The sequence below is a fragment of the Fundulus heteroclitus genome, chromosome 14 (genome assembly GCF_011125445.2).
Source record: "Fundulus heteroclitus isolate FHET01 chromosome 14, MU-UCD_Fhet_4.1, whole genome shotgun sequence".
Classification (NCBI taxonomy): domain Eukaryota; kingdom Metazoa; phylum Chordata; class Actinopteri; order Cyprinodontiformes; family Fundulidae; genus Fundulus; species Fundulus heteroclitus.
The window spans coordinates 12,412,133-12,439,325 of NC_046374.1; the positions used below are offsets into that span (position 1 = coordinate 12,412,133).

Below are 27,193 nucleotides of genomic sequence, written 5' to 3' on the forward strand. Positions count from 1 at the left end.
TAGTGACTGCCCTCGGATTATTAAAAAACGACAGCTCAGGCGTATGTACAAGGTTTTGCTTTAGTTCAGTTAGTTTTACAAAAAAAAAAAAAAAAAAAAAAAAAAGCACAAATCTAGCTGTATTTTTTTCTTGTATGAATAAACAAATTCGGTGTTTGTGTTTGCGTTGGCAACCTGTCTTTAACTGCCGTGCTGCCCACATTGATTACTCTTAACGGAGACAAAACGGACCATCTAATGTCTCCGAGCAGAACCATATTTCTTGTATGGAAGGTTATCCCATTCTGCTGCTACATAAAAACTGAAATGCTGCCACACGGCTTTCCTGAACTCGTCTGTCCTAAGTGCCTTCATTGTTCGGACACATGGAAGAACAAATCAGATAAATGAAGACAATATAAAAATAGAAAAATATAATGACATAAATCACCATTATAGCCTACTCTTGGAAAAAAAGGCAGATTTTTTTTAGCGTCCCCCTCTCATTGTTGGTACATTTAATGTCTACGCGCGATACGCTTGCTGTGAATGACGTGAATCACTAATGAATTTAATTAAACATGTTTTGAAGTTATGACAGTCATCTAATAAGGTTTGATAAAGTGTTTCTGCTGCCTGTTCTGTGGGAACATCAGTGTGCACGTGTGAATAAGTGAAGGTGAGGCATTGACGTAAATCTCCGTTAAAACGTGTTTTAAACAAATAAAAATAAAGGCCCCTTTCTTTGTATCGGTGCACTGCGGAGCCTTGCCTCCATCAATATGGCGGACACACGTACTCCTCTTCCCAACGCGCAGGCGCGTGGATTCTTCCGGGTTCTTTGTTGTTCTTGTTTTGCTCTCAGGCCAGAAGCGACAGTGCTGATAAAGCCGAGAGAGAGAGAAAGCAGCAGCTGCCGCAGGTGATGACGTTGACTGGAACCTGGAGGTCGAGGAACACCTGAGAAACTGGAGGGAAGCAGGAGCTCAAACTGCGGCAGCAGAAGTGACAACAGACGATGGGGGATGCTTTTCATGCCAGAGCTCTGCAGGACCAATTAGGTTTGTATTTTTGCTTCTTCATGCCTCTCCATGTGGATGGTAGCTGAAGTTTAGGAGCCGTTTTCAGCAACTGCTTGTCTAAGCTGCAGGGGCGGCTCCAGATTTTTTTTTTCTGCAGGCGCTAAGTGGGGGCTCAGCATTTTACTGAGGGTGCTATGAAGGATCACTTGTTTCTACATATTTCAAAACGCACAGGCACGAGCACGGGTACCCCCAGAACTCAGACATCTGCAACAGCTACCAATAAAGGGGATAATGAGTATGTGGTGTTCTGCTGTTGAATTAAACAGGCGAGACAGATATTTTTGCACAAGTATCGAGAAATTGTGAAAACGTCAGCTGCTGTTTCAGCCCATGTCAAGGCTGCCTGAACATGTGAGGGATATTGCCGCTACCAGCACTCAGAATGAAATGCTGTGTAAGCAGAACTGCAGGCCAGCTGCAGTTCCTTAACTTGCAGGAAGGATGGGAACGATCTTGGAGAAAGCTGGAAGGTTGACTCTGGCAGAATCACAACAAATTTGGCTGTTTGGAATCTCCATTGAGAAGAACAAGCGAGACTTTTAGCAAACACACCCCATACCACTCAGTTTGATCATGATGAAATGCTTTGAGAGGCTGGTGAAGGACCATATCATCTCCAGTCTCCGATCTCCCTTGGTTTGTTGCTACATTCTTGGCAAAGGACGAATATAAAAAAAAACAAAACAAAAAAATGACGAATACTTCTATTTATAATGTTTCTCTTTTGTCTTCTGTTTTTACTTGGAGCCTTGCAATGAAATTTCTCTCAAATATACATTATAAATATGTAGTTAAATAGCTATGAAGTTTACCATAAAGCCACAGACATTCACTAACTCATGATACCAGCAATAAATGATAACCAACATTCATATCTTGTGTCTGTGCTATATTCAAATTAACAATCTATACTTCACAAACCTCCTGCTTCACAAAAAACATGTTATTTTGGATATAGTTGTGAATGAATTGAAGTATCATATATGAGATTCTGTACATGAGCTAAACTGTCAGTTCTTGAGGTTTGTTTTTTCCTACACTGTTGATCAAAGCTTTTTATTTAAATTGAATCTTTACCATCGTTGTAACATTGTCAAGATAAAGTTCTTCATATTTCATGTAATGTGTTTCAGTGTTGGCCGCACATGTTAAAGAAGAGGCTCCTCAAGAACAGATTCCTGAGGTGGACCAGCAGGATTTAGAGCCCCTCCAAATTAAGGAGGAACCCTGGACCAGTCAGGAAGGAGATCAGCTCATTGTGAAGGAGGAGACTGATGCCTGGCTTCCATTGATTGACTCTCCTGTCAAGAGTAAGAATTGGTTTAGCTTGTTTGTGTGACAGCTAAAGGCCAAAACTCACTGGGTTCATTGCTATCCAATCAGACAAAATATTGATTATGTCCGACTCTACATGTTTTGATCCGATATCTCTGACTAGAAGATCCAGAGACACGTCTCCTGTCTCGCTAGATCGAGTATTCATGCGAGAATCTACCGGTCTCTGAGTAAACACAAAACTGCACTTTCTGCTCAAACAAGCTCAACCAAGATCTGTTTCCCTTTTTTGTTTTTTTGTACTTCTACACTGTGTTAAAATGCATTGCTGTCTGCACACATTCAAGTCTGTGCAACAGACTGTATTTGCACAAATGCGAGCCTGTGTTAAACTTTCGTACATGAGTACTGTACTACCAATTAGTTTACGATTTAAGCATTTTACTTGGTATTTCCCTGCAGTGTTTTACTTCGCCACCATGCCTCACTTCCTGTTTGCCTCATATAACTTTCCTGTCAAATTGCTGCATAGGTCTGACTTAAACAGACCCCTGGACTATCTTGGTTGGATAGCCAGCAAGGTAGTCACTGAAAGTGGCAAGCGTTCGGCATGGCTCTATTCATTTCAACGTGTTTTAATTCCAACATTCTAAAGCCTGATTTGTTTTTTGTTTTCTTTGTCAGATCGGATTACAAATCAGATCTGGTGTGTTTTGGCCTTTTTTGGTCAGACCTAGGCATCAGTTTGACAGCAATGTCATAAGTCAGACAGGAACTGAGATATGGTGGCAAAGTGAAACTGATCCGCTTTGGAGGAAATGCAAAATAAATCATAAAATTCCAATCTAAACGGTTACCAATTTTTGATCGGTGGTGCAGGAGCAAGGAGTTTGTTCTGTACCCTGTGGGTTGCCGGCTCGAAGCCCCACTCTATCCACCTCAGTCATTGTGTACTTTGGCCAGACACTTCTCCTGCTTTGCATACTGCCGGTGGTCAGAGGGCCTGGTTGTGCCGATGTAAGGTAGCCTCGCTTCTGTCAGTCTGCCCCAGGGCAGCTGTGGTTACAAACATAGCTCACTGCTGTCAGGGTGTGAAGGTGACTAAATGTAGTGCAAAGTGCTTTGGGGAAGTTGATAAACCAGTATACAAGTACAAGCCATTTACCATAAGATATCCAACAAAATATTCTTTAACACAAAACGAAGTTTGCAAAGGGAACAGGAAGAAGCAATAGCTTATCCAGTCCTGTCCCTGAGTACACATTCTTAATGAAAATATTGATTCAAGAAATACATAAATACACATACACATGCATGTATAGCTACATACTAGGGCTGGGCGATATTTCAATAATGATATATATCAATTGATAGACGTATATCGATGATTAAAAAAAGGTCAATAAAAAGTTCAGTAGAATAAAAGCCACCAAGCTCCGCCCCCTTCAAAGAGTTCAGAGAACATGCGTTCTTTTTACTTTTTTAAAAGATAGTAGTCCTGGTAAAAAGTTGGTTGAATAAAGGGTTGAGTTTGAATTCAGTGTTTGTCTGTATCTAAAAATAGGTTGCTAAGCAACAGCACAAAATGGCCAAGGCTGCACTTAAAATATGTTTTGAAATGATTTATAATTATCGATATCGATCAAATATGATTTATATTTTCTCTTCTCATCTTTATTGACTTGCTTGTCTCAGGAGGTTGACTGGACATAAGCTCATGCCTGAATCTAGGGCAGTTTACAAGAATTATCTGTATGAAATCCCAATTGCAGGTTTTCCTACATGAATTTTGCACGGTAATTACAAGGACTTTTACAAATGTAGTGAAGGTTTTACCTACTGTTAACTGATATCAGATTTATTTCTCTAATTCTAATCTGTAATACCATTGTTATGCCATTGTCAACACATTACTTATTCATAATACATGTAATGTGTTTCAGTGTTCTCTGCAGATGTCAAAGAACAGGTCCCTGAAGAGCAGAATCCTGATGTGGACCAGCAGAAGCTGGGGCTCCTCCACATAAAAGAGGAAAGCCAGGAGGGAGAGCAAGAGAATTTGAAGGAGGAGATTGAAGATCCCAGATTTCCAATAATTGTTGTCCATATGAAGAGTGAAGAGGGTGAAGAGGAACCTCTATTCTTTCACTCTAATCAACAGCAAACAGAAGTCAGAGGTTTGCCAACCAGCACTTCAGCTGACCATTTTAAAGTAAAGTTTAAAGAGGAGGACTCTAGAACAGCAGAATCCAACAGGAACCCAAATCTAAATACTTATAGATGCACTTCCAAATGTGAAGCTGAAGACTGTGAAGATGAAGATGATGTGAACCATCATAAATCTCAGCTTAAACATTATTCCATTAATGAGAAATGTTTCACAGAAAAGGAAAAGGCGCATTCACTGAAAAAAATACTTGCAGTTGCAGATTGTAAAAAATATAACTTGAAGAAATATCTAAAGACACACACCACAATTCACACAGGGGAAAAATCCTTGTGTTGTGATGCTTGTGGAAAAATATTTTCCTTCAAGTCACAATTAAAAACCCATATGAGAATTCACACAGGAGAGAAACCTTTTGGTTGTGATGTATGTGGTAAAAGATTTTCCAACAAGTCACATTTAAAAACACACACAAGAATCCACACGAAAGAGAGCCCTTTTGGTTGTGATGTGTGTGAAAAAAGATTTTTTATCAAGTCAGATTTAGACAGACACATGAGAATCCACACAGGAGAGAAACCCTTTGGTTGTTTTACTTGTGGAAAAAAATGTACTTCAAAGTCTAGTTTAAATGCACATATGAGTTTCCATAAAGGTGAGAAACCTTTTGTGTGTGAGGTATGTGGAAAACGATGTATGTCAAAATCAAAGTTAAACTCACATATAAGAATCCACACAGGTGAGAAACCCTTTGGTTGTGATGTTTGTGGAAAACAATTTGGCTTCCATTCAACTTTAAAAAAACACATAAGAATTCACACAGGAGAGAAGCCATTTGGTTGTGATGCATGTGGAAAAAGATGTAGTTCAAAATCTAGTTTAAATGCGCATACTAGAACTCATACAGGCGAAAAACCTTTTGTTTGTGATGTTTGTGGAAAGAGATGTACGTCAAAGTCAAACTTAAACTCACATATGAAAATCCACACAGGTGAGAAACCCTTTGGTTGTGAAGTTTGTGGGAAAAGATTTGGCTTCCAATCAACTTTAAAAAAACATGTGAGAAGCCATACAGGAGAGAAACCTTTTGGTTGTGATGCATGTTGTAAAAGATATTCCTCAAAGTCAGATTTAAACAGACACATGAGAATGCACACAGAAGAGAAACCTTTTAGTTGTGAGGAGTGTGGAAAAAGATTTTCGGTCAAGTCACTTTTAAAAATGCACATGCGAATCCACATGGGAGTGAAACCTTTTGGTTGTGATGCATGTGGTAAAAGATGTTACTCAAAGTCAGATTTAAAAAAACACATCAGAATCCACACAGGAGAGAAACCCTTTGGTTGTGATGCTTGTGGAAAAAGATTTACATCAAAATCAAACCTAAATGCACATATGAAAATCCACACGGGGGAGAAGCCCTTTAGTTGTGAGGTTTGTGGAAAACAATTTGCTATCAAGTCATGTTTAAACTTACATATGGTAATCCACACAGGAAAGAAACCTTTTGGTTGCGATACATGTGATAAAAGATATTTCTCAAAGTCAGATTTAAACAGACACATGAGGACCCATACAGGGGAAAAACCCTTTGGTTGTATTACTTGTGAGAAAAGATTTGCCTTCAAATCACATTTAAATGGACACATGAGAATCCACACAGCAGACAAACTGTGCAGTTGAGGAGCTTCTTAAGAAAGATTAGACCAATATTCAATATCTAACCAACACATGATAACAAACACAGGAGACAAGGTCTTTAGTTGTGTTGCTTGTGGTAAATGTTTTATCCTTAAGTCAACTTTACACGCATAATAATCCACACAGGAGAGAAACTTTTTAGATGTAATATTTGTGTGTGCAGCTTTGCACTAAGAGTTAGCAGTGGCAACAAATCTCATTGTGTGGAGAAAAAAATCTCAAATGTATAAAACCATCTACATGCATGTTTTTGGTCAGCTTTATTGAGCACTGCTTCAGGTACCTCCTACTCTCAGCCTTTAAATAAATATGCTAAATAGTATAAATCCTTTGAGGACTCCCACTACATGTCCAAAAAACCATGACAACTGTGGTCAGTCAGGCATGTGCTACCCGAGGGTCTTTGATGCATTAGTAGGCCTTGGGGCCGCTTAAGCTGGTGGGGAGTTTGGTTCATATCATCTCATTACAGGTGCTCTCCCCTTCAGGTAGTACACTCTGCTGGTGGGGTTGGGGAGGGGGTGGAAAACTAAATAAACAAAAAAAAAGATTCAGTGACTGTGAAACTAGTCGGTGTCAGAGTAGAGAGAAGATGTAGATTCTCATTCGGCACTCATAACATTTTAAAAACAGACTGGCTCAAGGTAGCTTAATTTTTAACCTGAGCCAAAAAAATAGCTCTATGTCAAGTGACATGTTATTATCACACAACTTGGGGTCCGTTCTTTGTACTTCGCTAACTCAGTTAGCTGGATTTGATTGTTGACGATTTGGAATGATTTTGGATCGTTTGGTTCTTCGAAACTCATCCTGGACTTGCTGTCATAGCAACATGTGCGCAAACTTAAGCCTGCTCGCGAGCAGGGAAGTCTGTCCAGCCAGTGCACTTGGAGTTCCTGGTGGCAGAGGACGGGACAGAATTGTGGAACACCATTTTTTAATGTTTAATAAAGGACGAAACAAATAATACTTAGTTCCTGTCGTTTTATTTAAACAATTCATTATAAAGAAAAGCCAGCAAGTCATCTTTTGCCTGCAATAAGAGATAGTTATGTAAAGTCAGCAATACTACTGTCAAATGGTGTATTAGAAATTACTCTAAAGGTCCTTTTGAAGCAACTCGATCTCTAGTGCAATTTTTCTCTTTTTCAAGTTGTGGAGTTCAATTTCTCCTCTTAATTTGTGTTTTTTGACTTCAAAACACATATTTTTTTGTTGAAGATGCCGTTTATATAGGGAACGGATGGCACCCTGTGTCATTTTGTGAAAGAAAAAGAAAGGGTGAAACATGTCTCATGCAACAAAAGTAAAAATAACCTGCTTTTTTCAGCTTTTTTCTAGGTGGCTGTTATAAACAGACAAACACATCATTTACCAGTGGCTTTTTAAAAAAGAGGAAGAAGATGCTTTTTAAAATACAGTATAATAATTAAAGGCTACCATTTTGTAGAATATTCTTGTACTTCACTTTTTCCCCCATGTTCTAGTGGGTCCCATGGAGGCTCTGACATAAAAGAACAAAGTAAATATGAAATTATTAAAATGCAAAAATACATTCTGTAGAAAGTGATAGAAACATCTAAAATGAACAGCACTTATGCATGTAATTTGTCTGCGGCTTTTTGCCAGCCTTCTCTCCTGGCTTTAGCAGATTTTGAGGTGTTCCCTGTTGTTTTAATTAATGACTCAAATTCGGCATAACCTTCCATTAAAAGCTCGTGTTCTGCTTGGGAGAAAAACTGTGTGCGTTCTTTGGCCATGCTGAACAGCCAATAGCAGCGTTGCTGATCATTGTTTCTACTATCGATACATTTCCCCTTTTAAACAAACGCATGAACACGCAGCTATCTCAGATAACTCAATCCAGCCATACTAATCATAAACAACAGGTGTGTTGGAAGAACCCAATTAGCCGATCATGGTTAGCCGGATGAAGTCATCTTGGATGTCTCATTTGATCTCGGATGTTTTAAGCAACGTACGAAGAACAGGCCCCAGGACTGAGATGTTTAAGCTGACATTTATGGGGCTCGAAAGGTCATGTGATTTTTGCAATACATTGTGGGATGTGATTTTACAGAGCAACTGCTTGTGTTTACATTGCTGATTTGTATGCCATGCTGTGGGAAATACAGATGCAAATGGCTTGCAAACTGGACTGTATTAAAGAGAAAGGCAATGACCTGTACTGAGACGAGCTAGATCCTGTTTCAAAGGTTTGCTGTCTTGAAAAAAATCTTTAGGATCAGTGGGATTGATCCATAGGAGCATGACATCCATAGGAGCTGGGCATACATGAAATTTGCATGAATGTACAAACTCTCCCTGAGAAGCTAAAAGTGTGCAAATAGACATTAGTGTATGAGAGACAGTTTAATAATTCTTATTCAGATCAAGAACCTGTGGAACCCTTTTTAGATTATTGGATTTTCAGGGTCATTCTCAGTGGGACAAATAGTGCAATTCCTGAATGGGTGAGATCTGTGGCATTATGTCTGGCCCTTTTCTAGACTTGTGCAGCACAAACCATATCTATATTTTGTTGACGGAATCCAATAATCCCCTATGCTCTCTTCACCACCTGTGCCAAATCCTTCCTTTCTTGGGTCATACAGTTCCACAGAATGAGACACACAATGCTCTCAATTGTGGCTTGATGAAGGTTTGTGAGCAGCTAAGTAGAGAGACCAGTGTCTTTCAGTTTTCTGTGAAAAAACAGCCCTCATTGGGCCTCCTTCACCAGGTGGGAGATGTTCTTAGTCCAGGGGAGGTCAGGTGAAATTTGAGTGCCCAGGAACTTTGTACTATCCACATGCTCTACCACTTTCCCATGTATGCAGAGAGGAGCATTTCTGGTCTTCCTGGAACTATTACCTCCTTGGTCTTGCTGGTGTTCAGAATGAGGCCATTCCTGGACCAACACTGGATCAGATTGTGGACCTCTTCTCTGTAGTATGTGTCTTTATTGTTGGATTTTAGACCCACCACAGTGGTGTCATCCATAAACTTCACAACCATGTTTGTGGGATGTATAGCAGAGCAGTCGTGTGTGAAGAAGGGTGAAGACAGCAGGGTTGAGGACACAACCCTGCGAGGTGCCTTTGTTGAGCTTTCCTATCCTCATCACCTGGGTGGGGTGGTGAGGAGATCCATGAATAGCATCCTTACATAAGTGTTAGGTTGCTGCAGATGAGAAAAAGCGATGTGAAGTGCCAACGAGACAGTCACCTTTGTAGAGCAATTGTCTCCGTAGATGAACTGCAGACTGTACAGGCCAGCAGCGATGGCGTCCTTAATGTACTTCTGGAGGATGCTCTCGAAGCACTTCATGATGACAGGCATCAGTGCTACAAGACGGTAATCATTGAAGCAAGTAATGTTTTTTTTCGGGGCGCATAGGCACAATAATGGAGGATTTCAGCCAGGGACGTTGGAGAGCTGCAGGGAGAAGTTAAATATGTCCAGAAAACCCCTGCAATTTGGTCAGCATATCATTTTTGCGTCCAACTTTACACCATGTCTGAGCATGCAGCCGTGTGAATGTTGATCTCCTTAAGGGTAGAGGTCACTTGGTGCAGCTGTAGTATGAGAGGCTGTTGCTGCACCATCTTTCTCATCTGGCTGAGAAGGATGTTCACACCTTCTCATGTTTGGAGAGTTGGAGATCTGTTTAAGATTTTTCGGGAAGAGTCAGGTAATTTCTGAGGTGCAGATTTCTGTGCTTATAATCCGTGATGGTCCTGATGCCTCTCCACATGTTACATGGGTGGTTATTGTTGAAGTGTTCCAGCTGGATACGCTTGTTAGGAGAGCCATGTCCATCCTGGGATGCCCTCTGGGCCTAGTGCAGGTGGTGGAAGGACAGTAAGGAAAATCACATCACTAATGAGCAATATCCTCACCCCATGCATGGAGTTGTCCTAGATGCTTTAGGAGCGTTTCCGCAGGTCGTTCCTACTGGCTGCTGTTAGACTTTATAATCTCTCCTAATCACAAGAGACTTAAAAACTGTTTACATCATGCGATTGGTTGCAAACGTTCTGATCCGATCATTAATCGTTCACACTGTTTCCAGATGCTATGGTAACTTGCACACACCATAGCTAGCTTAGCTTCAGGATGCTGCTGCACTATCATGCATATTGCATATCGTATTATTGTGTGTAAATAGACTGGAGTGTTTTCTACTGTTAAATATATTCCACTGTGCAATATTTATGCTGGTATTTACTTTACTATGGTGTTTCTTGAGAGCTAATTTTAGATTAGACTAGTTTGTTCTTTTTTTTCTTCCTCTTTTCATTGGTAATAATTGCGTTTAACTGTCTGTGTGTTTACCACTGTCACACCTGAATTTCCTCTTTGCGTGACCAGAAAGGAATTTTTTCTTATCTTATCTTATCAGCCTAAATGATGCACCATTCTTATGAAAATGATTATTTCCTTGGATGTTTCAATCTTAGTAGTAGTATATATAAGTTGTACTTTGTTTAATTCAGGCACAGTTTCTGTAGTAAATTCTGGTTGTTGCTGTAGTAAACTCTGGTTGTTACTAAGTGTAATTATATCAGTTTTATTAAAAATTTATATATATTCATCATGCTGGTTATTTATTATTATTATTATTATTTGTTCCTAAATGTCTTCATTGCCCTTTCTCAGAATATCTGTCAGACCTGCTTCCTGCCGCTCTTGCTCAGGTCGGCAGATCAGTTTGTTCCCAGACCTCACTTCCTGTGTCATCACATCAGAACTATTGAACTAATTACCCTTACATAACAGGCAGTCCTACTCACTTTTTTTATTATCTTCTTTCAAAACACATTTTTCTCTGGCTTCTTACACAGTTGGAGATGGATAAATGATTAGCAATTCCTGCACAGAAATATCTGTCACTCTTAGAAGATAGTAAATGTTAGAAACAATTGTGTTTTCTACTTCTACAGCTAGTAAACATGGCAGAGGAGCGCAACACGACCTTCTAGAGTCTAGGAGAATACTGCTATTTCGGAGGAAAAGCCGTACGGAGCGTAACTGCTGCAGACGTTGTGTCCACACGTCTCATTTCTGCGCAGAATGTAAGTGCGTCAAGCATAAAGCAATCTTTAACTGACAGCTATGCTCACGTCAGTCCTGATAGGTCAGTTGATCCCGTCAGATACCGTTCCTCCTAAATCAGACAGGAGAAACACACCCATTATATTTTGAAATATAGGCAACCTACCTCGTTTCCTTGCAACTTCTTGATTTAATGAAAACCTTTCTAAATCTAGATCTGTGAGAGTTATGAATAATTTTGGACTTTATTCAGTGATTTGTTTTTTCACATTTGAGATCTGTTTCACATGATCCATGCAGTCTATTTCAAGAACCTTAAATGTCCCTACTCATAGCCTAACTCTGTTGCCTTTTGTAAGGCTCCTTGGATTATATTTCTAGTTTTAACTAGTTGACCACTGAGGAACCAAAATGTACCAAATGGTGTTATTAATTTAAATTTTTTCCCCCTCTTTGATACATCTATGTTTGTGTTTGTTTGATCTCCAATTAACTGTAGCAGGTATTTGAATGTCCAGGGTTAGGTTTGCTCAAAATGTTTGTTCTATGCCACACATCATAACTATTAGCGCATTTGTCTTTCTCCACCTTTCCTGTCCAGGAACAGCTTTACTCTCAGGAAGACCTGACAGCACAAAAGATGGAAATGTTGGCACACATTTCCATTTTTATTATATATATATATATGAAAATGTATGAGGGCTGGATTGAAAATTATCTATACGTTATTTAGAATATTATATTACAGTTAACGTCACTTAATATATTGTAATACAGTGAACAGTGTATCTCTACACATGTCATTGTATGTTTGGGGCTTGCAACAACAACAAAAACAACGTGAAAATCCATTAAGTATTTGGCGAGTTTTGCTTGAATAAAGGTGCTGACAGTTCACTGCTTCAAGTAAATACTGAGCGGAGCTGCTGACCACCCCAAGATGGCGGCCCCAAATCTCGTCAGCACCCGTAGGCAATAACGGTAGATGCGGGGTCTACTCTTTATAATGTCTATTTGTGCCTATGGGTCATGCTGCCGGTACAGACTCTCGGGTATGCAGTTGCTTACCCTGTAAAACATCCCTCCTGTCATACAAAACACGCCACTGAGGATTAGGGGACAGTCTAGGCATGTTTACCAGCTCGACCCTTTGCTGTCCTTCCCCCTGACAAACGCGCATACGCGGTAATACTTCCGGGTTCTTCGTCCTTTGTTCTCAGGTCAGAAGCCACTGTGTTGGTGAAGCCGAAAGAGCAGCAGCCGCTACAGTTGATGAAGTCTGGAAAGAAGTCCAGCAGCTTGGAGCTCAACCGAGAAACTGGAGGGAAGCAGGAGCTCAAAAAGGACGAAGCAGAGGACGCACCAAATGATGGAGGATGTTTTCCAAACCAGAGTTCTGCAGAACCGATTAGGTTTGTAAATTTGCTTCTTCATGGATGGTAGTTAAGGGTTAGGAGCCGTTTTCAGCAAGCTGATAGATCAGATGCGCCCATCCGTTCATAGATGTTTCGTTAATCCTCAATGGGCAAATTAGTGTGTCCGGTATTATCATCTAATAATTACAAAAATAAGAAAGTTATACATGTGATTCACGTGTTCAGCAGGATGTGCTGTGCAGCTTTCGTGTTTTTGGTTAGTTCTTATCACTCCTCTTGATGTGATCAGCGTGCAGAAACAAAACTAGTGCTGCAGTGTTCGTGGGAAGATGCTAATTTAACAACACCCTGCACTAAAAGAGCCAGTTTAAGGCCTGGTCGCTTAAAAGAGCGACTTTAGAGCCTGCTGCTGCTGCAGTAAACAACCACACATACATCAAGCTGAATGTTGGGAGTCGCATTTAGAAAGCGCTGTAACCTCTGTGAATGGTCGGAGATAGACGACAGCTGTCAGTCAGTCCTGCTGTTCTGTTCAGAACAAGACAGGATGTCAGGTCAGCACACAGGTAGCACAAACTGATGGCTGTAGCTCTTAGACAACCGAGTACGTTGTTCTCAACAAGTTGCCTTTCGTTATCAGGTACAGCCGTTTCCCCCAAGAGTTGTTAAACATGGTGCAGAATAGTCAGGCTCCAGCCTTAAACCTTTCCTACTCCTCTTTGTTGAACAGAATTTCTTCCCCCTCTTGGAATTTAAAGTTTTGTTTTTTTTTGTAATTTTATTTGCCCTGTTTGACAGTTTCATATTTTCCGTAACCATTTCATTTCTGTCTGTTTTGTTTCTTGCTCTTTTGTGAACTGGCTGTACTCTGTGGGTAGTATAACTGAAGACATGTACATTGTGTAAAAAAAACTAACAAAAAAAGTGTTACAGTGCTCATCCAAATTTTCACTGCAAAATGTAATATTTCTGCCAAAAGATACACAATGATGAAATTTGTCGGCAAAAAACACGCAAAGCTTAAGAAACTGGGGGATACATTAGTACACAGGAAAATCATGAGAACATAGTTTTAAACTGACTGCAGACGTATTCCTAACAACGTTTCAACTGGAACTTCAGAAGGGACATGGACAATTTTGTTTGATCTTAAAGGGTAGCTCACCCCCAAATCAACTAGTTTTTGCCAATTAACCGTTAACATGGTTGTCTTATAGTACTGTCTACATATCCTGGTCATTATTTTGACAAATTAGTGCTAATTTTTTTTAAAATCCTGCTTTTGTGTCTAAAATCGGCAGTGTGGCGCCCTCCTAGGGTTAAACAGTGGTCTTGGATTGAATTTCAAATTTGTATTGCTATTGGTTCAAAGGTTTTTATGACATAATTTGGAGAAACTGAGGTCTGTAGCGCTGCTGCTGGGGGATAAGGCAAGACGTTTAAGATTTAATCAGTAGGTTTAACTATCAGGAATTGCCATTATATATCCATAACGTCATTTTAAGTAGTTGTAATGTCACTGTGAATTTTGATTTAAGATCTAATTAATGTCATTCTGATTAGTTAAAATTAATAACAGATTTCTATAATACGAACAACACATGGATGGCAAAATCTAACCAGGCAAAACTGAATTTCAGATATCTGTAATTAGAGTTTTGACTAGTCAAAATATATTTACCGATATTTTGAATGTTTTGACTAGACAAAATGATGTTGCAGATATCAGTAATTTATATCCAGTCTAGCGATTAAATGTTAATGGCCTATGTTTCATAGGCAGACAGCTGCTGCCTCAAACTGATAAAGCTCTGTCCCTCTGGGTTCCACAGAGCCTCCCTCAGCCTCCGGTGACAAGGGGGTGAAAATCCTCCACCTCAAAAGACCGAACCATGGTGTAACTACTAGCGTATTCACTCTCAGTGATTTAATATGGCAAATCAAGTTAGCTGCTGTCCCCCACCCTGAACACAGCCCCACTCCCCCTTTCCCATGTATCACCGCCCGCTTTGATGTAATTTTTCAAATTTGTCTAGGGGCGGGATTAATGCTTTAAATCAACTTTAAATCAAACCAAATTCTAATTCCTGCACAATGTTTTTACTACTGAAAGCAAGTTGCATTTCCAATATTGCATATTTTGGTTGAATTTATTGAGGCTTCTTCTCTTAACCTCCCTGAAACTTTACTCGTGTCAGGCAGTTTCGGTTTCCTAAAATAAGAACAGTCATAAAATGCACAAAGAATCGCAACCAGAGTGAAGCGAATGCAGACAATGAAGCCCTAGAGTTATCTTAAAAAATATATAATAACCGTCATGTCCTTAAGCCTTGCTGATCTGACGGCTCAATTTCACATAAATAAATATTTTTTTGTTGTGCATTAAAGAAGTATATGCAAATCCTTAGCAACTAACAGACGCATTTTTAAGTCAAAGTTATTTGTTGTTAATGTTTTTATTGTTAATGATTTTATTATGTTATTTATTTTATTTTTCTTCCTGCTTCTCGGTAAAGGTGGACGCTTCTCTATTCTCTCCTATCTTCCTTTCTCGGGTCTCCCTCCCCCATTTCCCTGCCTGCTTCTATCAATCTTTTTTGGAGCTTCTTTCTACATATCTTCCAAACTATTTTGGCTGTTTGGAATCTCCATTGAGAAAGAGCCAGCTAGACTTATAGCAATTACCACCCCATAGCACTCAGTCCGATCATGATGAAATGCTTTGAGAGGCTGGTGAACGACCATATCATCTCCAGTCTCCAACTTTTTTTGGTTTGTTGCTACATTCCTGACAAATGACGACTACTAATATTTATAATGTTTCTCTTTTGTCTTCTGCGCTATATTAAAATTTTCAATCTATATTTCACAAACCACCTGCTTCACAGAAAAACACATTATTTCAGATATTATTGTGAATCAATTGAGGGATCATATGAGATTGTGCACATGAGCTAAACTGTCAGTTCCTGAGTTTCGTTTTTTTTTTTTAAGTGTTGATCAAAGCTATTTCTTTAAATTTAATCTTTACCATCGTTGTAACATTGTCAAGATAAAGTTGTTCATATTTCTTGTAATGTGTTTCAGTGTTGGCTGTACATGTTAAAGAAGAGGCTCCTGAAGAACAGAGTCCTGAGGTGGACCAGCAGGATTTAGAGCCCCTCCAAATAAAGGAGGAACCTGGGGTGAATGCTGCTCCTATCAAGGGTAAGAATTTGTTTAGGTGGTTTATGTGGCAGCTAAACTCACTGGGTTCATTCGTATCTGATCACACAAAATCAGCTGCATCCAACTCTACATGCCCCGATCCGATTTCTTCAGAACATATGGGCTTTGACTCGAGTATCCAGCGACAGGTCTCCTGACCCGCTAGATCAAGTATTCATGCTAGAATATGCCGGTCTATGAGTAAACACTAAACTGCACTTTCTGCTCAAAGAAGTTCAGCCAAGATGTGTTTTCATTTTCTTTTCTTTTTTTTGTACTTCAAAACTTTGTTTTAAAATGCTTTCTTGTTTGTGTACGTTAAAGTCTGTGCACACAAAATGCGAGCCTGTGTGATGAAAGTTTGCACATTAGTACTGTATTACAGGTCAGTTTATGATTTAACCATTTTAGTTGGTATTTCCCTGAAACGGAAGTATTTTACTTTGCCACCATGTCTCACTTCTTTTCTGTCTCATATGACTTTTCTGTCAAATTGCTGTGTAGATCCGACCAAAAAAGACCCCTGGACTATCTTGGTCGGATAGTCAGCAATGCAGTAACTGAAAGTTGTGTTCGTCAAGCTAATAACAGCTAGTGTTAGCTGATGTTGTCCGGGTGGTTTACTACTTCACTGCCGCAGATAACAGGAACCTTACTGACCTTTTTATGTTACTCTCAAACATCTGTGTCGTACTGTTAGCTTAGCATTTAGCACTGTTCAGCATTTCGTTTTTCTTGTCTGTCTGCCTGCCTGCCTGGGAAAGTTCCTCTGAACAAGGCTTTTGTGTTTATCTTGTCTATAAAGAGGGTCATTTGTTTTCTTCTGGCTGTTTTACACATGTTAGCAGACATTAAAACTCCCAGCAGCAGCTCAATATTTGGGTGAGGTGATTCGTGGATCGATCCGAAGTGGAGGGGGTGGATAATTGCTGGATTCCAAGAGATGTGCCCTTCTGGGCAGAAGAATAGGCAGTCGTCCAGGGTGAGCATGCCTCCAGAGTGTTAACCCTACTGTCACTGACTGACAACGAGGATCGACCCAGCGGCTCTTCAACCCCATCAACCTCTCCTAACTTCACAGAAACCCCTATCAAAAAGACCAACCACGAAAAGGAAAAGTGCAGTGACACCACTTGAGGACCACATCATTTCTGGTTTAGAAAACATAAACCCAACGAACACTGACGACGAGTCGTGTTATTTTTAGCGCAGTACAGTTTGCATGTTATCAAAATTACATTGTCATTGAAAGCTGAGATTACAGAGAGAAAAAAGATCTTGCTGATATTAGAAGAACTCATAGATAACCCAAATGCACAGGAACGAAAAGTTCAACATCAACCCCTTCCATTTAAATCCCTCAACACCCCCCGGTAAAACTATGCCACGGCATCAATGGCAAGTTTCCACACCTTTTGATCACCCCCAATATTATTAGGAGTTCATGCACCACATGAACCAAACAGGACAGACATAGACACACACAATCAATAAATATCTCAATAAACCGTGCACTTTCCCATGGTGGGAGCTCATACATACAGAAAACAGATAGTGAAGCAGGGATCAGCTTGTTTGAGCAGCAACTGCAGCTTTTCATCTACTGCCCAGCTTGTTTATACTGGTGAATTGTCAGGTAAATACTCTCATGTAAACACTCAATCTTGTAAGCCCAGTAGTCTACAGTAGGACCTTCTACGCAGTCAGTATGTCAGATGAAAAAAATAAATAGAAATCTGATTGGAGAGGGAAGGATAAAACTCAAATGGTGTCTTGGGCTTTATTAAACAAAAGCTGGATGTACAGAGATACGTCCATGTGAATCGTATGACTGTGAGACTGAATAGGACGTCTAATAGAGATTGTTTTAAAAGAAAGATTAAAAATGCTAAATAAATCATGAATCCAATTTCAGTGTAGTTTCTGTGAAAAAGTTTTAATGGTTTCCTCCTTTTCTATGCGTATCCTGCTCCTGTTTAAGCTGTGTGACTATAGTGCTTGAAATATCCCAATATATAACTTAGTATTGTTTTTTTTTAACAATTGCTATTCACTAAACAGTTCTGACATTGCACAAAATTACAATAGCTATACACATTTTATGATAAAAATGTATTCTGATGTAGATAAAGACATTGGAACTGTGTTTTTTTTTGTTTTTTTCGTTTATTTGCACATCATTGATTATTGGATATTAAAACATAGTTTTAACAGAAATGGCAAAGAAGGCATTGAGGACATTTAAAAAATTGTTGCTTTTAATGCAATGTAATGACTTGCTCAACTTAGGAGGCTTATTGTTTATATTCCCATGCCTGATTTAGTTGTAGGTTGTTCTGCATGAGTCTTGTACAGTAATAACAAGGACTTTTATTATTTTTTTGTTGTCTGGGTCATGTTGCCATGAATGATAATCATACAAAATTCTAGACAGGGACCAACATGGGTCAGAGCCCCTGCAGAACTGGTCTTGGCCCCCATACTGAAGTCATAATGCCAAGTCAGTTTCTTCGGATGATATGTGCTTGCACAGAAAAAAATATTCCCTTTGTAGTTCAGAGGAGAAAATTTCCCCTTGGGCACATTTAATTTTCTGTACCTATTGTTAACTAATAATTATCAATTTATTTCTCTAATTCTAATCCTTACCTGGTTGTACCATTGTCAAGACTTTCTTATTCATAATGCATGTAATGTGTTTCAATGCAGTTGTTAAAGAAGAGGTCCCTGAAGTGCAGAATCCTGATGTCCAACAGCGGGAGCTGGGGCTCCTCCACATAAAGGAGGAAAGCCAGGAAGGAGAGCAGCTGAATTTGAAGGAGGAAACTGAAGATCCCAGGTTTCCAATAATTGTTGATACTAAGAGTGAAGATGATGAAGAGAAACCTCACTTTGATCAACAGCAAACAGAAGTCAGAGATTTTCCAACCAGCGGTTCAACTTTTAAAGTAAATATTAAAGAGGAGGACTCTGGGACAGCAGAATCCAACAGGTCCCCAAATCTAAATACATGCACTCCCAAATGTTCAGAGGCTGAAGACTGTGAAGATGATGGAGAGGATGTTGATGTGAACCTTCATAAATCTCAGCTTAAAGACTTGATTCATAAATCTCAGCTTAAAGACTTGACAGACACTGAAACTGAAGACAGTGAGGAGGATTGGATGTGTGGAGAAAGAATTGTCAGCAGATTTTCTCGACAGAATCACTTGGCATGTCATCTGGGATTAACGTCAGTTTCCATTAATGAGAAATGTTGCAGAGACAAAAGAAATTCACTGAAATTTGCAGTTGAAGAAAGTAAAAATTTAAACTTTGTTTGTGATGCTTGTGAAAAAAGATTTCCTGTTAAGTCACATTTAAACAGACACATGAGAAGCCACACCGGCGAGAAACCCTTTGGTTGTGATGTCTGTGGGAAAAGATGTACTTCAAAGTCTAGCTTAAATGCGCATATAAGTATCCATAACGGCGAAAAACGTTTTGTTTGTGATGTTTGTGGAAGAAGATGTACGTCAAAGTCAAACTTAAACTCGCATATGAAAATCCACACAGGTGAGAAACCCTTTGGTTGTGATGTTTGTGGAAAAAGATTTGGCTTCCAGTCAACTTTAAAAAAGCATGTGAGAATCCACACGGGCGAAAAACCTTTTGGTTGTGATGCATGTGATAAAAGATATTCTTCAAAGTCAGATTTAAACAGACACATGATACTCCATACAGAAGAAAAACCTTTTAGTTGTGAGGGCTGTGGAAAAAGATTTTCAGCCAATTCCCTTTTAAAAACACACATGAGAAGCCACACAGGAGAGAAACCTTTTGTTTGTGATGTATGTGGTAAAAGATGTTCCACGAAGTCAGATTTAAAAAAACACATCAGAATTCATACAGGAGAGAAACCCTTTGGTTGTGATGCTTGTGGAAAAAGATGTACATCAAAATCAAACCTAAATGCACATATGACAATTCACACAGGGGAGAAACCATTTGGTTGTGAGGCTTGTGGAAAACAATTTGCTATCAAGTCACGTTTAAAATTGCATATGGGAATCCACATGGGAGAAAAACCTTTTGGTTGTGATGCATGTGGTAAAAGATGTTCCTCAAAGTCAGATTTAAACCGACATATGAGAATCCACACAGGAGAAAAGCCCTTTGGTTGTGATACTTGTGGAAAAAGATTTGCCTTCAAGTCAAATTTAAATGGACACATGAGAATCCACACTGCAACTGTTTAGTTGAGGAGCTTATGATAAAAGATTTGGCATATATTCAATATATAACCAACACATAACAAACACAGGAGACAAGCTCTTTAGTTGTGTTGCTTTTTGTAATAGACATTTAAGAATCCACACAGAAGATAAACCTTTTGCATGTAATATTTATTGTTAACAGTTAACCTTATGGTTGAAACTAACATATAATTCATGGAAAAGAAAAAAAACTCTAGCTGGTTATGTTTGTGGAAAGGTTATAGCAATAGGTTTTAGGTCGTTTTAGATCATATGGCTGCAATAAACATCGTTTTAGATCATATGGCTGTTAAAGAGCTGCTAAGAGGCCTCATGCATAACAGTGTAACAGCAAATCTAAGTGTGTGGATAACAAAAAATGTATCAAACCATCTACATGGATGTTTCTATGTGCCTTTATGGAGTGCTGCTTCAGGTGCTGTCTGTTCCTGGTCTATAAATAAAGATGCTGAGTAGTATAAATACCTGGAAGACTCCCACCACATATCCAAATAACCATAGCCACCACAGTCAGGGAAAAAAGGAGATTCATGATTGTGAAATTAGTTGGTGTCGGACCAGAGGAAGAATTTAGAATCTTATTCAGCACTCATTCCTTCTGCGAGGGTCAGAAAATTTGAAAAATGTGGTGGCTGGATGTAGTTTAATTTGGATTCTTGGCCAAAAACAAATATTTAGCAATATCTCTGTCTTATGTGGCTTTGTGACTCTGTCGAAACCTTTTTCTTTTCTTTTTTTTAACATTGTTTTTATTGAATTTTCTCATAATAACACATAACATGGCCAGTTATACATCGAACGTCTATTAAGTTTCACCCTGTCCCCAACCTTCCCTTCCCCCAATCCTTTTCTTGATTCACATATTTGTAAGGATAGACATGTTTCTTTGTACCTATATACATATGCTTGTATACTTCCATCTGCGGACATCTGTGCATACTTGTACACACCGTGAGAAGAAAAAGAGAGAAAAAAAACAGGGAAGGAACACTGATAGACAAACTAGTGGGGGGCTAAAGGCACCTTAAAAACAGCCAGTCACTCCACAGTAGAACAGCTAAGGCCTCAACGATAGGTGGGTGAGTAGAGTAAGGTACAGTAAGGGAAATCACCAGGCCCATACAAAATAACGTTTTTCCACAAATGATCTGAATTCTAAACCATGGATCAGGTGGTTAGCTGGTCACTTAATGCAATTGATAAAATTTTCTCAAAGGGAAGAGCTGAGAAAGGGGAGCTCTGTTGCCCCGATGGGACACTTACAGCTAGATACACTTTCGACTCCTGGCAGCAGTGGAGAATTGTGTGTCTGTCTTTTTTGTCAGTCGAGGATGTTGAAGATGCATACATAATTGAATTTATGGTAACAGGATTTCTGCTTTTTGGAGCTGGGAGTTAACTGGCATATCAACAAATTCTGAAAATCTCAGCAGCTGTTCTGGCCATGGTTATAAAGCCGAGAATGTGTGAAGGGTTAAGCTGGGCAGTGAACACTCAGACTCAAATGCTGTGTGAGCAAAACCACAAGCCAGATGCGATCGTTCCACAGTGTTGCAGGTTGGCTGTGGTTTGAACTTACTGGCGGGATTGAATGGATCTTGGAGAAGTTGGAAGCTCGGCTTAAGCAAAAAGTCCAAAAATTTGGGTGTCTGATTTTGCAATTGAGACATATCAGATAGACTTTAAAGCAGACAAAAAAATTCCACAATCGGCCTCCAACAAAACAATGTGTTGCTATCTGAATTGGCTCGCCCGATGCCGACCTTGAAGGCTGGTCATCTCAAACTCTTCTGGATGTTATGTAAGCAAGATGCTCTGCCTCCAGCATCATCGCCTTTCATGACACTATTGAAGATAGGCAAAGGTTAGTCTGGCTGGCCAGGCAAACAATTCATATGCAGTTTTTTTATATAAAAGTTTGCAAACAAATACACTTTTTCATCTACACATTTATAAAACAGAGGATAACTATAATTTTAAATTCAATAGAGTTTGTTTCCATATTTTATTTTTTGTGCTGCGTTACGTTATTGTATGAGAGTAAATGTTCAGTTATATTATTCAGGTTTAAACTATAAAAGCTCAAACTCAGTTTGACACTCCTTGATTAAAAAAAGTATTTTTTCTCTGTATTTAGGCGAGTTCTAACACTTTTTAATTTGACACTGTCGCTTGAGAAAGGTGCTTTCACATCAGGTCAAAAGTGTAATGCAGCTAATTGTTTTAATGAGTGCTGTCATTTTATTGCTAATGGACTGTTCATAGTTCATTAGTTACTGGCCACATGCATGTCAGTACGTTTCTCAGTTTTATATTTCTGAGAAAAATGTCCTTCTCTTATTACATATTATCAGCCTAAATAATGCGCCATTCTTAGAGAAATTCTTTTTTCCTGGGATGTTTCAATGCTAGTGGTATTAAAAAAAATTTACACTTTGTTCAATTCTGACACACATATTCTCTAGTAAATTATTCATTTAAACCTCTGAAGTTTTATCTCACTAAAGGAATCACACTTTGTAATGTCCGGCCTCTTTTCAAAGCATTTGTGGTTATTTCAGTCCAAGGTTTACCCTTTAAAACACATCATAATTGGTGACTAGGAATGAACTAACAATTATATACATTTTTAAATGAAAGAACCTTTTGTTGGTACTAACTGCAATTATATCAGTTTTATAAAAAAAATCAAACATGTTTTTATCATGCAATTTGTTTTTAAATGTCTTTATGGTCTTTTCTGAGAATATCTGTCAGACCTGCTTCATCTTCCCGCTCCCTCCCACTCTCCCAGGTTGGCAGATTAGTTTCTTCCAGACAACAGCAGTGCAGAGGGGTGACCTCACTTCTTCCGTCATCACACCAGAAATATTGAACTAATTACCTTCACATATTAGGCAGTTTTACTCACTTTTTGTTTTTTAATCTTCTCTCAAAATACATTTTTCTTTTTGGCTTTTTACCCAATTGGAGATTTTAGCTTTTATTTATTGTTTTATTTCTTGTTTCTATGTCTGCTCTTTAACTTTTATCATGCTTTTGCTCTTAGTGTTTTATTCTGTTATGTTCTGAATTATTTGCTTTTTAGGATTTGTAAAACACTTTGGGCAACTGAGTTGTATTGCAAAGTGCTATTTTAATAAATAATTTGTTTGAGTTGTTTCACTTTACTTATGAATGGGTCGACTATCATCTTGATTTGTCTTGCATAAAGATTAGTAAAGCCAAGTCATATCTGAGCTGTTGTGTAGACCTCTGGAGTAACACCTACAGAACATCACTCAAACTGCAATGCAGACGGCAGAAAATAGCTATCATGGTGTGTGTTCCTTTTGCCTCAGGGGTCAGAAATTATCACTGATTACGTCATCTCATCCATTTTGCGTTCCAGTATCCCTCTTGTCGGACAGTAGGAAAAATCATGGACACTCGCACTGTTGTTCTAATAATGACAATAACACTGTTTTAGACAGTTGTTATGCAATTACACCTTTATTATGAAAATTTATATGAATTATAATTGGCAATTATAATTTAATATATCGTTCAAAATCAAAGGATAGCTATAACGAAATTAATTCAAATGATTGTGATCAAGGGCTATGAGCCTGTAATGATTAGCATTAAAATTTGGTTTATTGATTAGCAGTTATACTCTTATTTATACCGGAAAAGGGGTTATCTAACCAGCTGTTGACTGGTCAGACTTGGTCAGCAAACATTGATAGCTTTGATTATATTTGCAATTGGAGTTTTAATCCTTACTCTTTCATCACAAACCAATGAAAATGTCTCAGTTTATTCAGTTATTAACTCAAAAGGAGATAATTTGGTACCTCTTAGAGACCATTAAATTCCTGGCTCAAAATAATCACAAACACCTACGATTTCACAAGTTGTTATTTATTAAACTGATAATTCCATGTTACCGCCATTATTCTGCTTAATAAAATTCTAGAAAACAACTCACTACTAAATAGAACATCAAAAACCCAATGAAAATAAAGTCAATCAAAATGGATCAATTGAGAGGTAACAATATATAATCAGTTGATTAGGAATCTTATTGATATCAACAATTACCATCACAATCAACATGTCAGCACTTTGAGGTAACAGCATTGAAAGAACACTGGCTAAATAGCTCTGAGGTAGCAAAGCTGTTGTACCAAAACAGACCTGAAGCCAAGATGAGGAACACTTCTGTCAAAACTAGCCACTAGCAATGTCCATGCACGGTTAGCTTCTAACTCGTTATAGTCCGTCTTCAAGGTAGCACTCGGCTAACGGTAGCTAACATCCCATCTGATGAACACTGAAAGGTGGTATCTGTACGACTGACTAAATATTTCAAAATAATAGACAGCTGCTACAAACAGTTAAAGTATGAAGTTTTACTAAATGTTGCTGTGAGTTGCAGCCATCATGAATGCCAAAGTCAAGTTCCATCCTGTTGCACCGACTTTCCAACTCGTAAAACCGAATTTAGGGGCCGTTCCAGTTAAATTTTCAAACCCAGAGGTTGAGAATTCCGACTACCAAGGAAAAATGGAACGCACTGTTAGATGTGTATATTTGTGTCCATGTATAGTAGCTACACACACACCATGTCACCACACCAATGTGGGTTTCAAAATAATAAAATAATTGAACTTTATTGATCTCACAATGGAGAAATTCACTTCTGCATCTTAACCCATCCACCTTGGGAAGCAGTGGGCTGCCACTGTGCAGCGCCTGGGGAGCAATTGAGGGTTAAGGGTCTTGCTCAGGGACCCAGAGTGCCGTGACTGGGGATCAAACCGGGTACTTGCATCCTTCTCTGAGTGCAAGTGCGCTGCTCTAACCACTCGGCCACGACCCCCCTGGTGTGGACCGAGTGCAAAGGAAGAGGGATGGAAGACCACTCTGGAGAATCAGGACGCACTATGTACGCTAACTCTCAGCGGGAACACGCAATTCAATTTCAACTTTATATAACGGCAATTCACAACGCATATCATCTCCAGGCACTTTACAAAGTAAATTCAATCAAATCATACAAACAGATTGGTCAAAAAGTTTCCTATTTAAAGAACCCCGCAGATTGCATTGAGTCTTGACAAGCAACATTCCCTCCTCCTGAAAGACCGTGAAGCCACAGGGGACAGTAATCTGCATTGTCGATGGCTTTGAAGCAATCATCAAGCTTGCATGTAGCAACAGTGGAGAGGAAACCCCCCTTTAACAGGAAGAAACCTCCAGCAGAACCTGGCTCATCTGCCTCGACCGAATGGGTGTTTGGGATGACAGAGCAGAGACAAAAAGAGAACACTGCAGCATAAAGAGATAACTTAGGATAGCTGCTCTGACTAGAAGCTTTGTCATAGTGGAGTTGTCTCATTTATACTCAGTACCCCTTGTGTACTTTCGGCAGGAAGAACAAGTCCAGGCCACTCCATCTTAATATATCTCAATATTTAGATATGCCTTAGTTAGGAATTATTTTGGGCAGTTTATTAAGAATCACTCAACCTAATTTGGTGTCTATTTTCTCACATTTAGGATCTGTTTCACGGAATCCATTCATGTGGGGCTATCTAGAAACAAAAATATGTTTTACAAGAATAAAGCTGACAGCCGTGATGGACACATGAAGGTGGGTTTTTGGTATCAGCAATTTGTGGAGATGTGTTGACGATCGGAGAGCATAAGTAAACTTGATGGATTTTTTTTTCAGTGTGGCAGAGGTTGTGAACAGCAAGATCTATGAAATATATCATAGACTAAACTAAATAAAAAATGGCTGAAATTACACATCAACATTCATAAAATAAACTATTAGCCTGTCTTCTGGCAAGTTAAATAATCATACTTTGTCAATTTGGTGGATTTTTTTTCAGTGACGGATGGGCTGTGTTCAGCAAGATCTATAAAATATGATCCCTCTGAATGAACTAGAGCAATGTTAAGCAGAACTTACATTTCAATAATCATATAATAAGCCATGTCTCTGTGTTGCCCTGCGACAGACTGGCGACCTGTCCAGGGTGTACCCTGCCTCTCGCCCGGTGAACGCTGGAGATAGGCACCAGTACCCCTTGCGACCCCATGAGGGATTAAGCGGATCAAAAAATGGATGGATGGATGGATATAATAAGCCATAATCACTTTATGCCAAGTAAAGTAGTGCTATTTTATTTTGGGAATTTATTCGGTGTGGGAAATTCAGATTAAGATTAATGGACCATAATCCTTCTGTGACCTCAGGTACGCTTTCTAGACTTTAAACCTTCCTTGTACCCGGTCAAGGAGGTTGCAAGGACTAACAGAGGCACTGATTCCAATTAGATATATAATTTATTAAATGTGCATATACAAGGAACAGAAGTCAATGTATTTTATTGCACAACCAAAAGAACCGCTTTAAAAGTGAGCACCTATGCTGGCCTGGTATCCTGCTAGCTGTGAAACCAAGTTAAAAACCCAGTTGAATTTAGTAGATCCTTTGGGGGGGGAGAGAACTACAACAGCAAAACATAATCTGAATACACCTTAGTGTTCCCCAACAAAAACACACTCACTCCAGAAACTCTAGAGCATATAACACAAAAGAAAACAAACTCTCCTCCCACTAGTCCCCTTAACCCAATCTGAATAAAACCAGCGCAGGATCCAGGGACAGCATAGGTCCAGGTGGGTTGAACCCACCCAGGCAGCTGAAGAATACAAATTCTCCCCTGCTTTTACTAACACTAAAAGAAAAAACAAACAAACTGGAACTGTCTTGGAACAGTGATTGAGATGGAACCAAACAACAAAAGAAACAGTAGTGAAAACAGAACTAAAACCCCAACTGAGACAATAGCAGGTCAGCCTGCACACAAAAGAAGTCATGTAAGAACAGCACCTTAAACATCCAGATAACATGAAACTAGTGATGTTACGTGATGTGCCGAGGCTTCGAGGCGTGTGTCGAGTAATGGAGGGGGCGTTTCCGTATACGTGTATCGACATTGCTTCATTTAGGGGAGGAGCCGAAAACGATGACGTCCGAAGCCTCGCTGCCCGGCTGTACCACGTGACTGCTTCGGGAAGTGGCTCAGATTT

The 27,193-nt window shown here is 39.2% G+C and overlaps 1 protein-coding gene across 3 annotated transcripts; it reads left to right on the top strand.

The window, feature by feature from the left end:
- Window positions 1-578: 578 nt before the first annotated feature.
- LOC105934805 (oocyte zinc finger protein XlCOF6) lies at window positions 579-23,274 on the top strand. Of its 3 annotated transcripts, XM_036146297.1 has the most exons (6): window positions 582-1,040; window positions 2,198-2,374; window positions 11,154-11,285; window positions 12,486-12,677; window positions 15,729-15,848; window positions 18,558-23,274. In XM_036146297.1, exons 4-6 carry the CDS (start codon window positions 12,632-12,634, stop codon window positions 20,084-20,086), a joined length of 1,695 nt encoding a protein of 564 aa, XP_036002190.1. In that variant the 5' UTR covers window positions 582-1,040; window positions 2,198-2,374; window positions 11,154-11,285; window positions 12,486-12,631; the 3' UTR covers window positions 20,087-23,274. The 3 variants fall into 3 exon arrangements, with proteins under 3 accessions (XP_021178443.2, XP_036002190.1, XP_036002192.1); XM_036146299.1 differs by lacking the exons at window positions 582-1,040; window positions 2,198-2,374; window positions 11,154-11,285 and adding an exon at window positions 12,203-12,246; XM_021322768.2 differs by lacking the exons at window positions 11,154-11,285; window positions 12,486-12,677; window positions 15,729-15,848; window positions 18,558-23,274 and adding an exon at window positions 4,283-7,017 and having other exon boundaries at window positions 579-1,040.
- The last annotated feature ends 3,919 nt before the right edge of the window (window positions 23,275-27,193 follow it).

Coding starts and splice junctions, on each gene's coding strand:
- LOC105934805 (XM_021322768.2), top strand. CDS start 998: ATGGGGGATGCTTTTCATGCCAGAGCTCTGCAGGACCAATTAG. Junction 1,041..2,197: donor AGCTCTGCAGGACCAATTAG/GTTTGTATTTTT, acceptor AATGTGTTTCAG/TGTTGGCCGCACATGTTAAA. Junction 2,375..4,282: donor GATTGACTCTCCTGTCAAGA/GTAAGAATTGGT, acceptor AATGTGTTTCAG/TGTTCTCTGCAGATGTCAAA.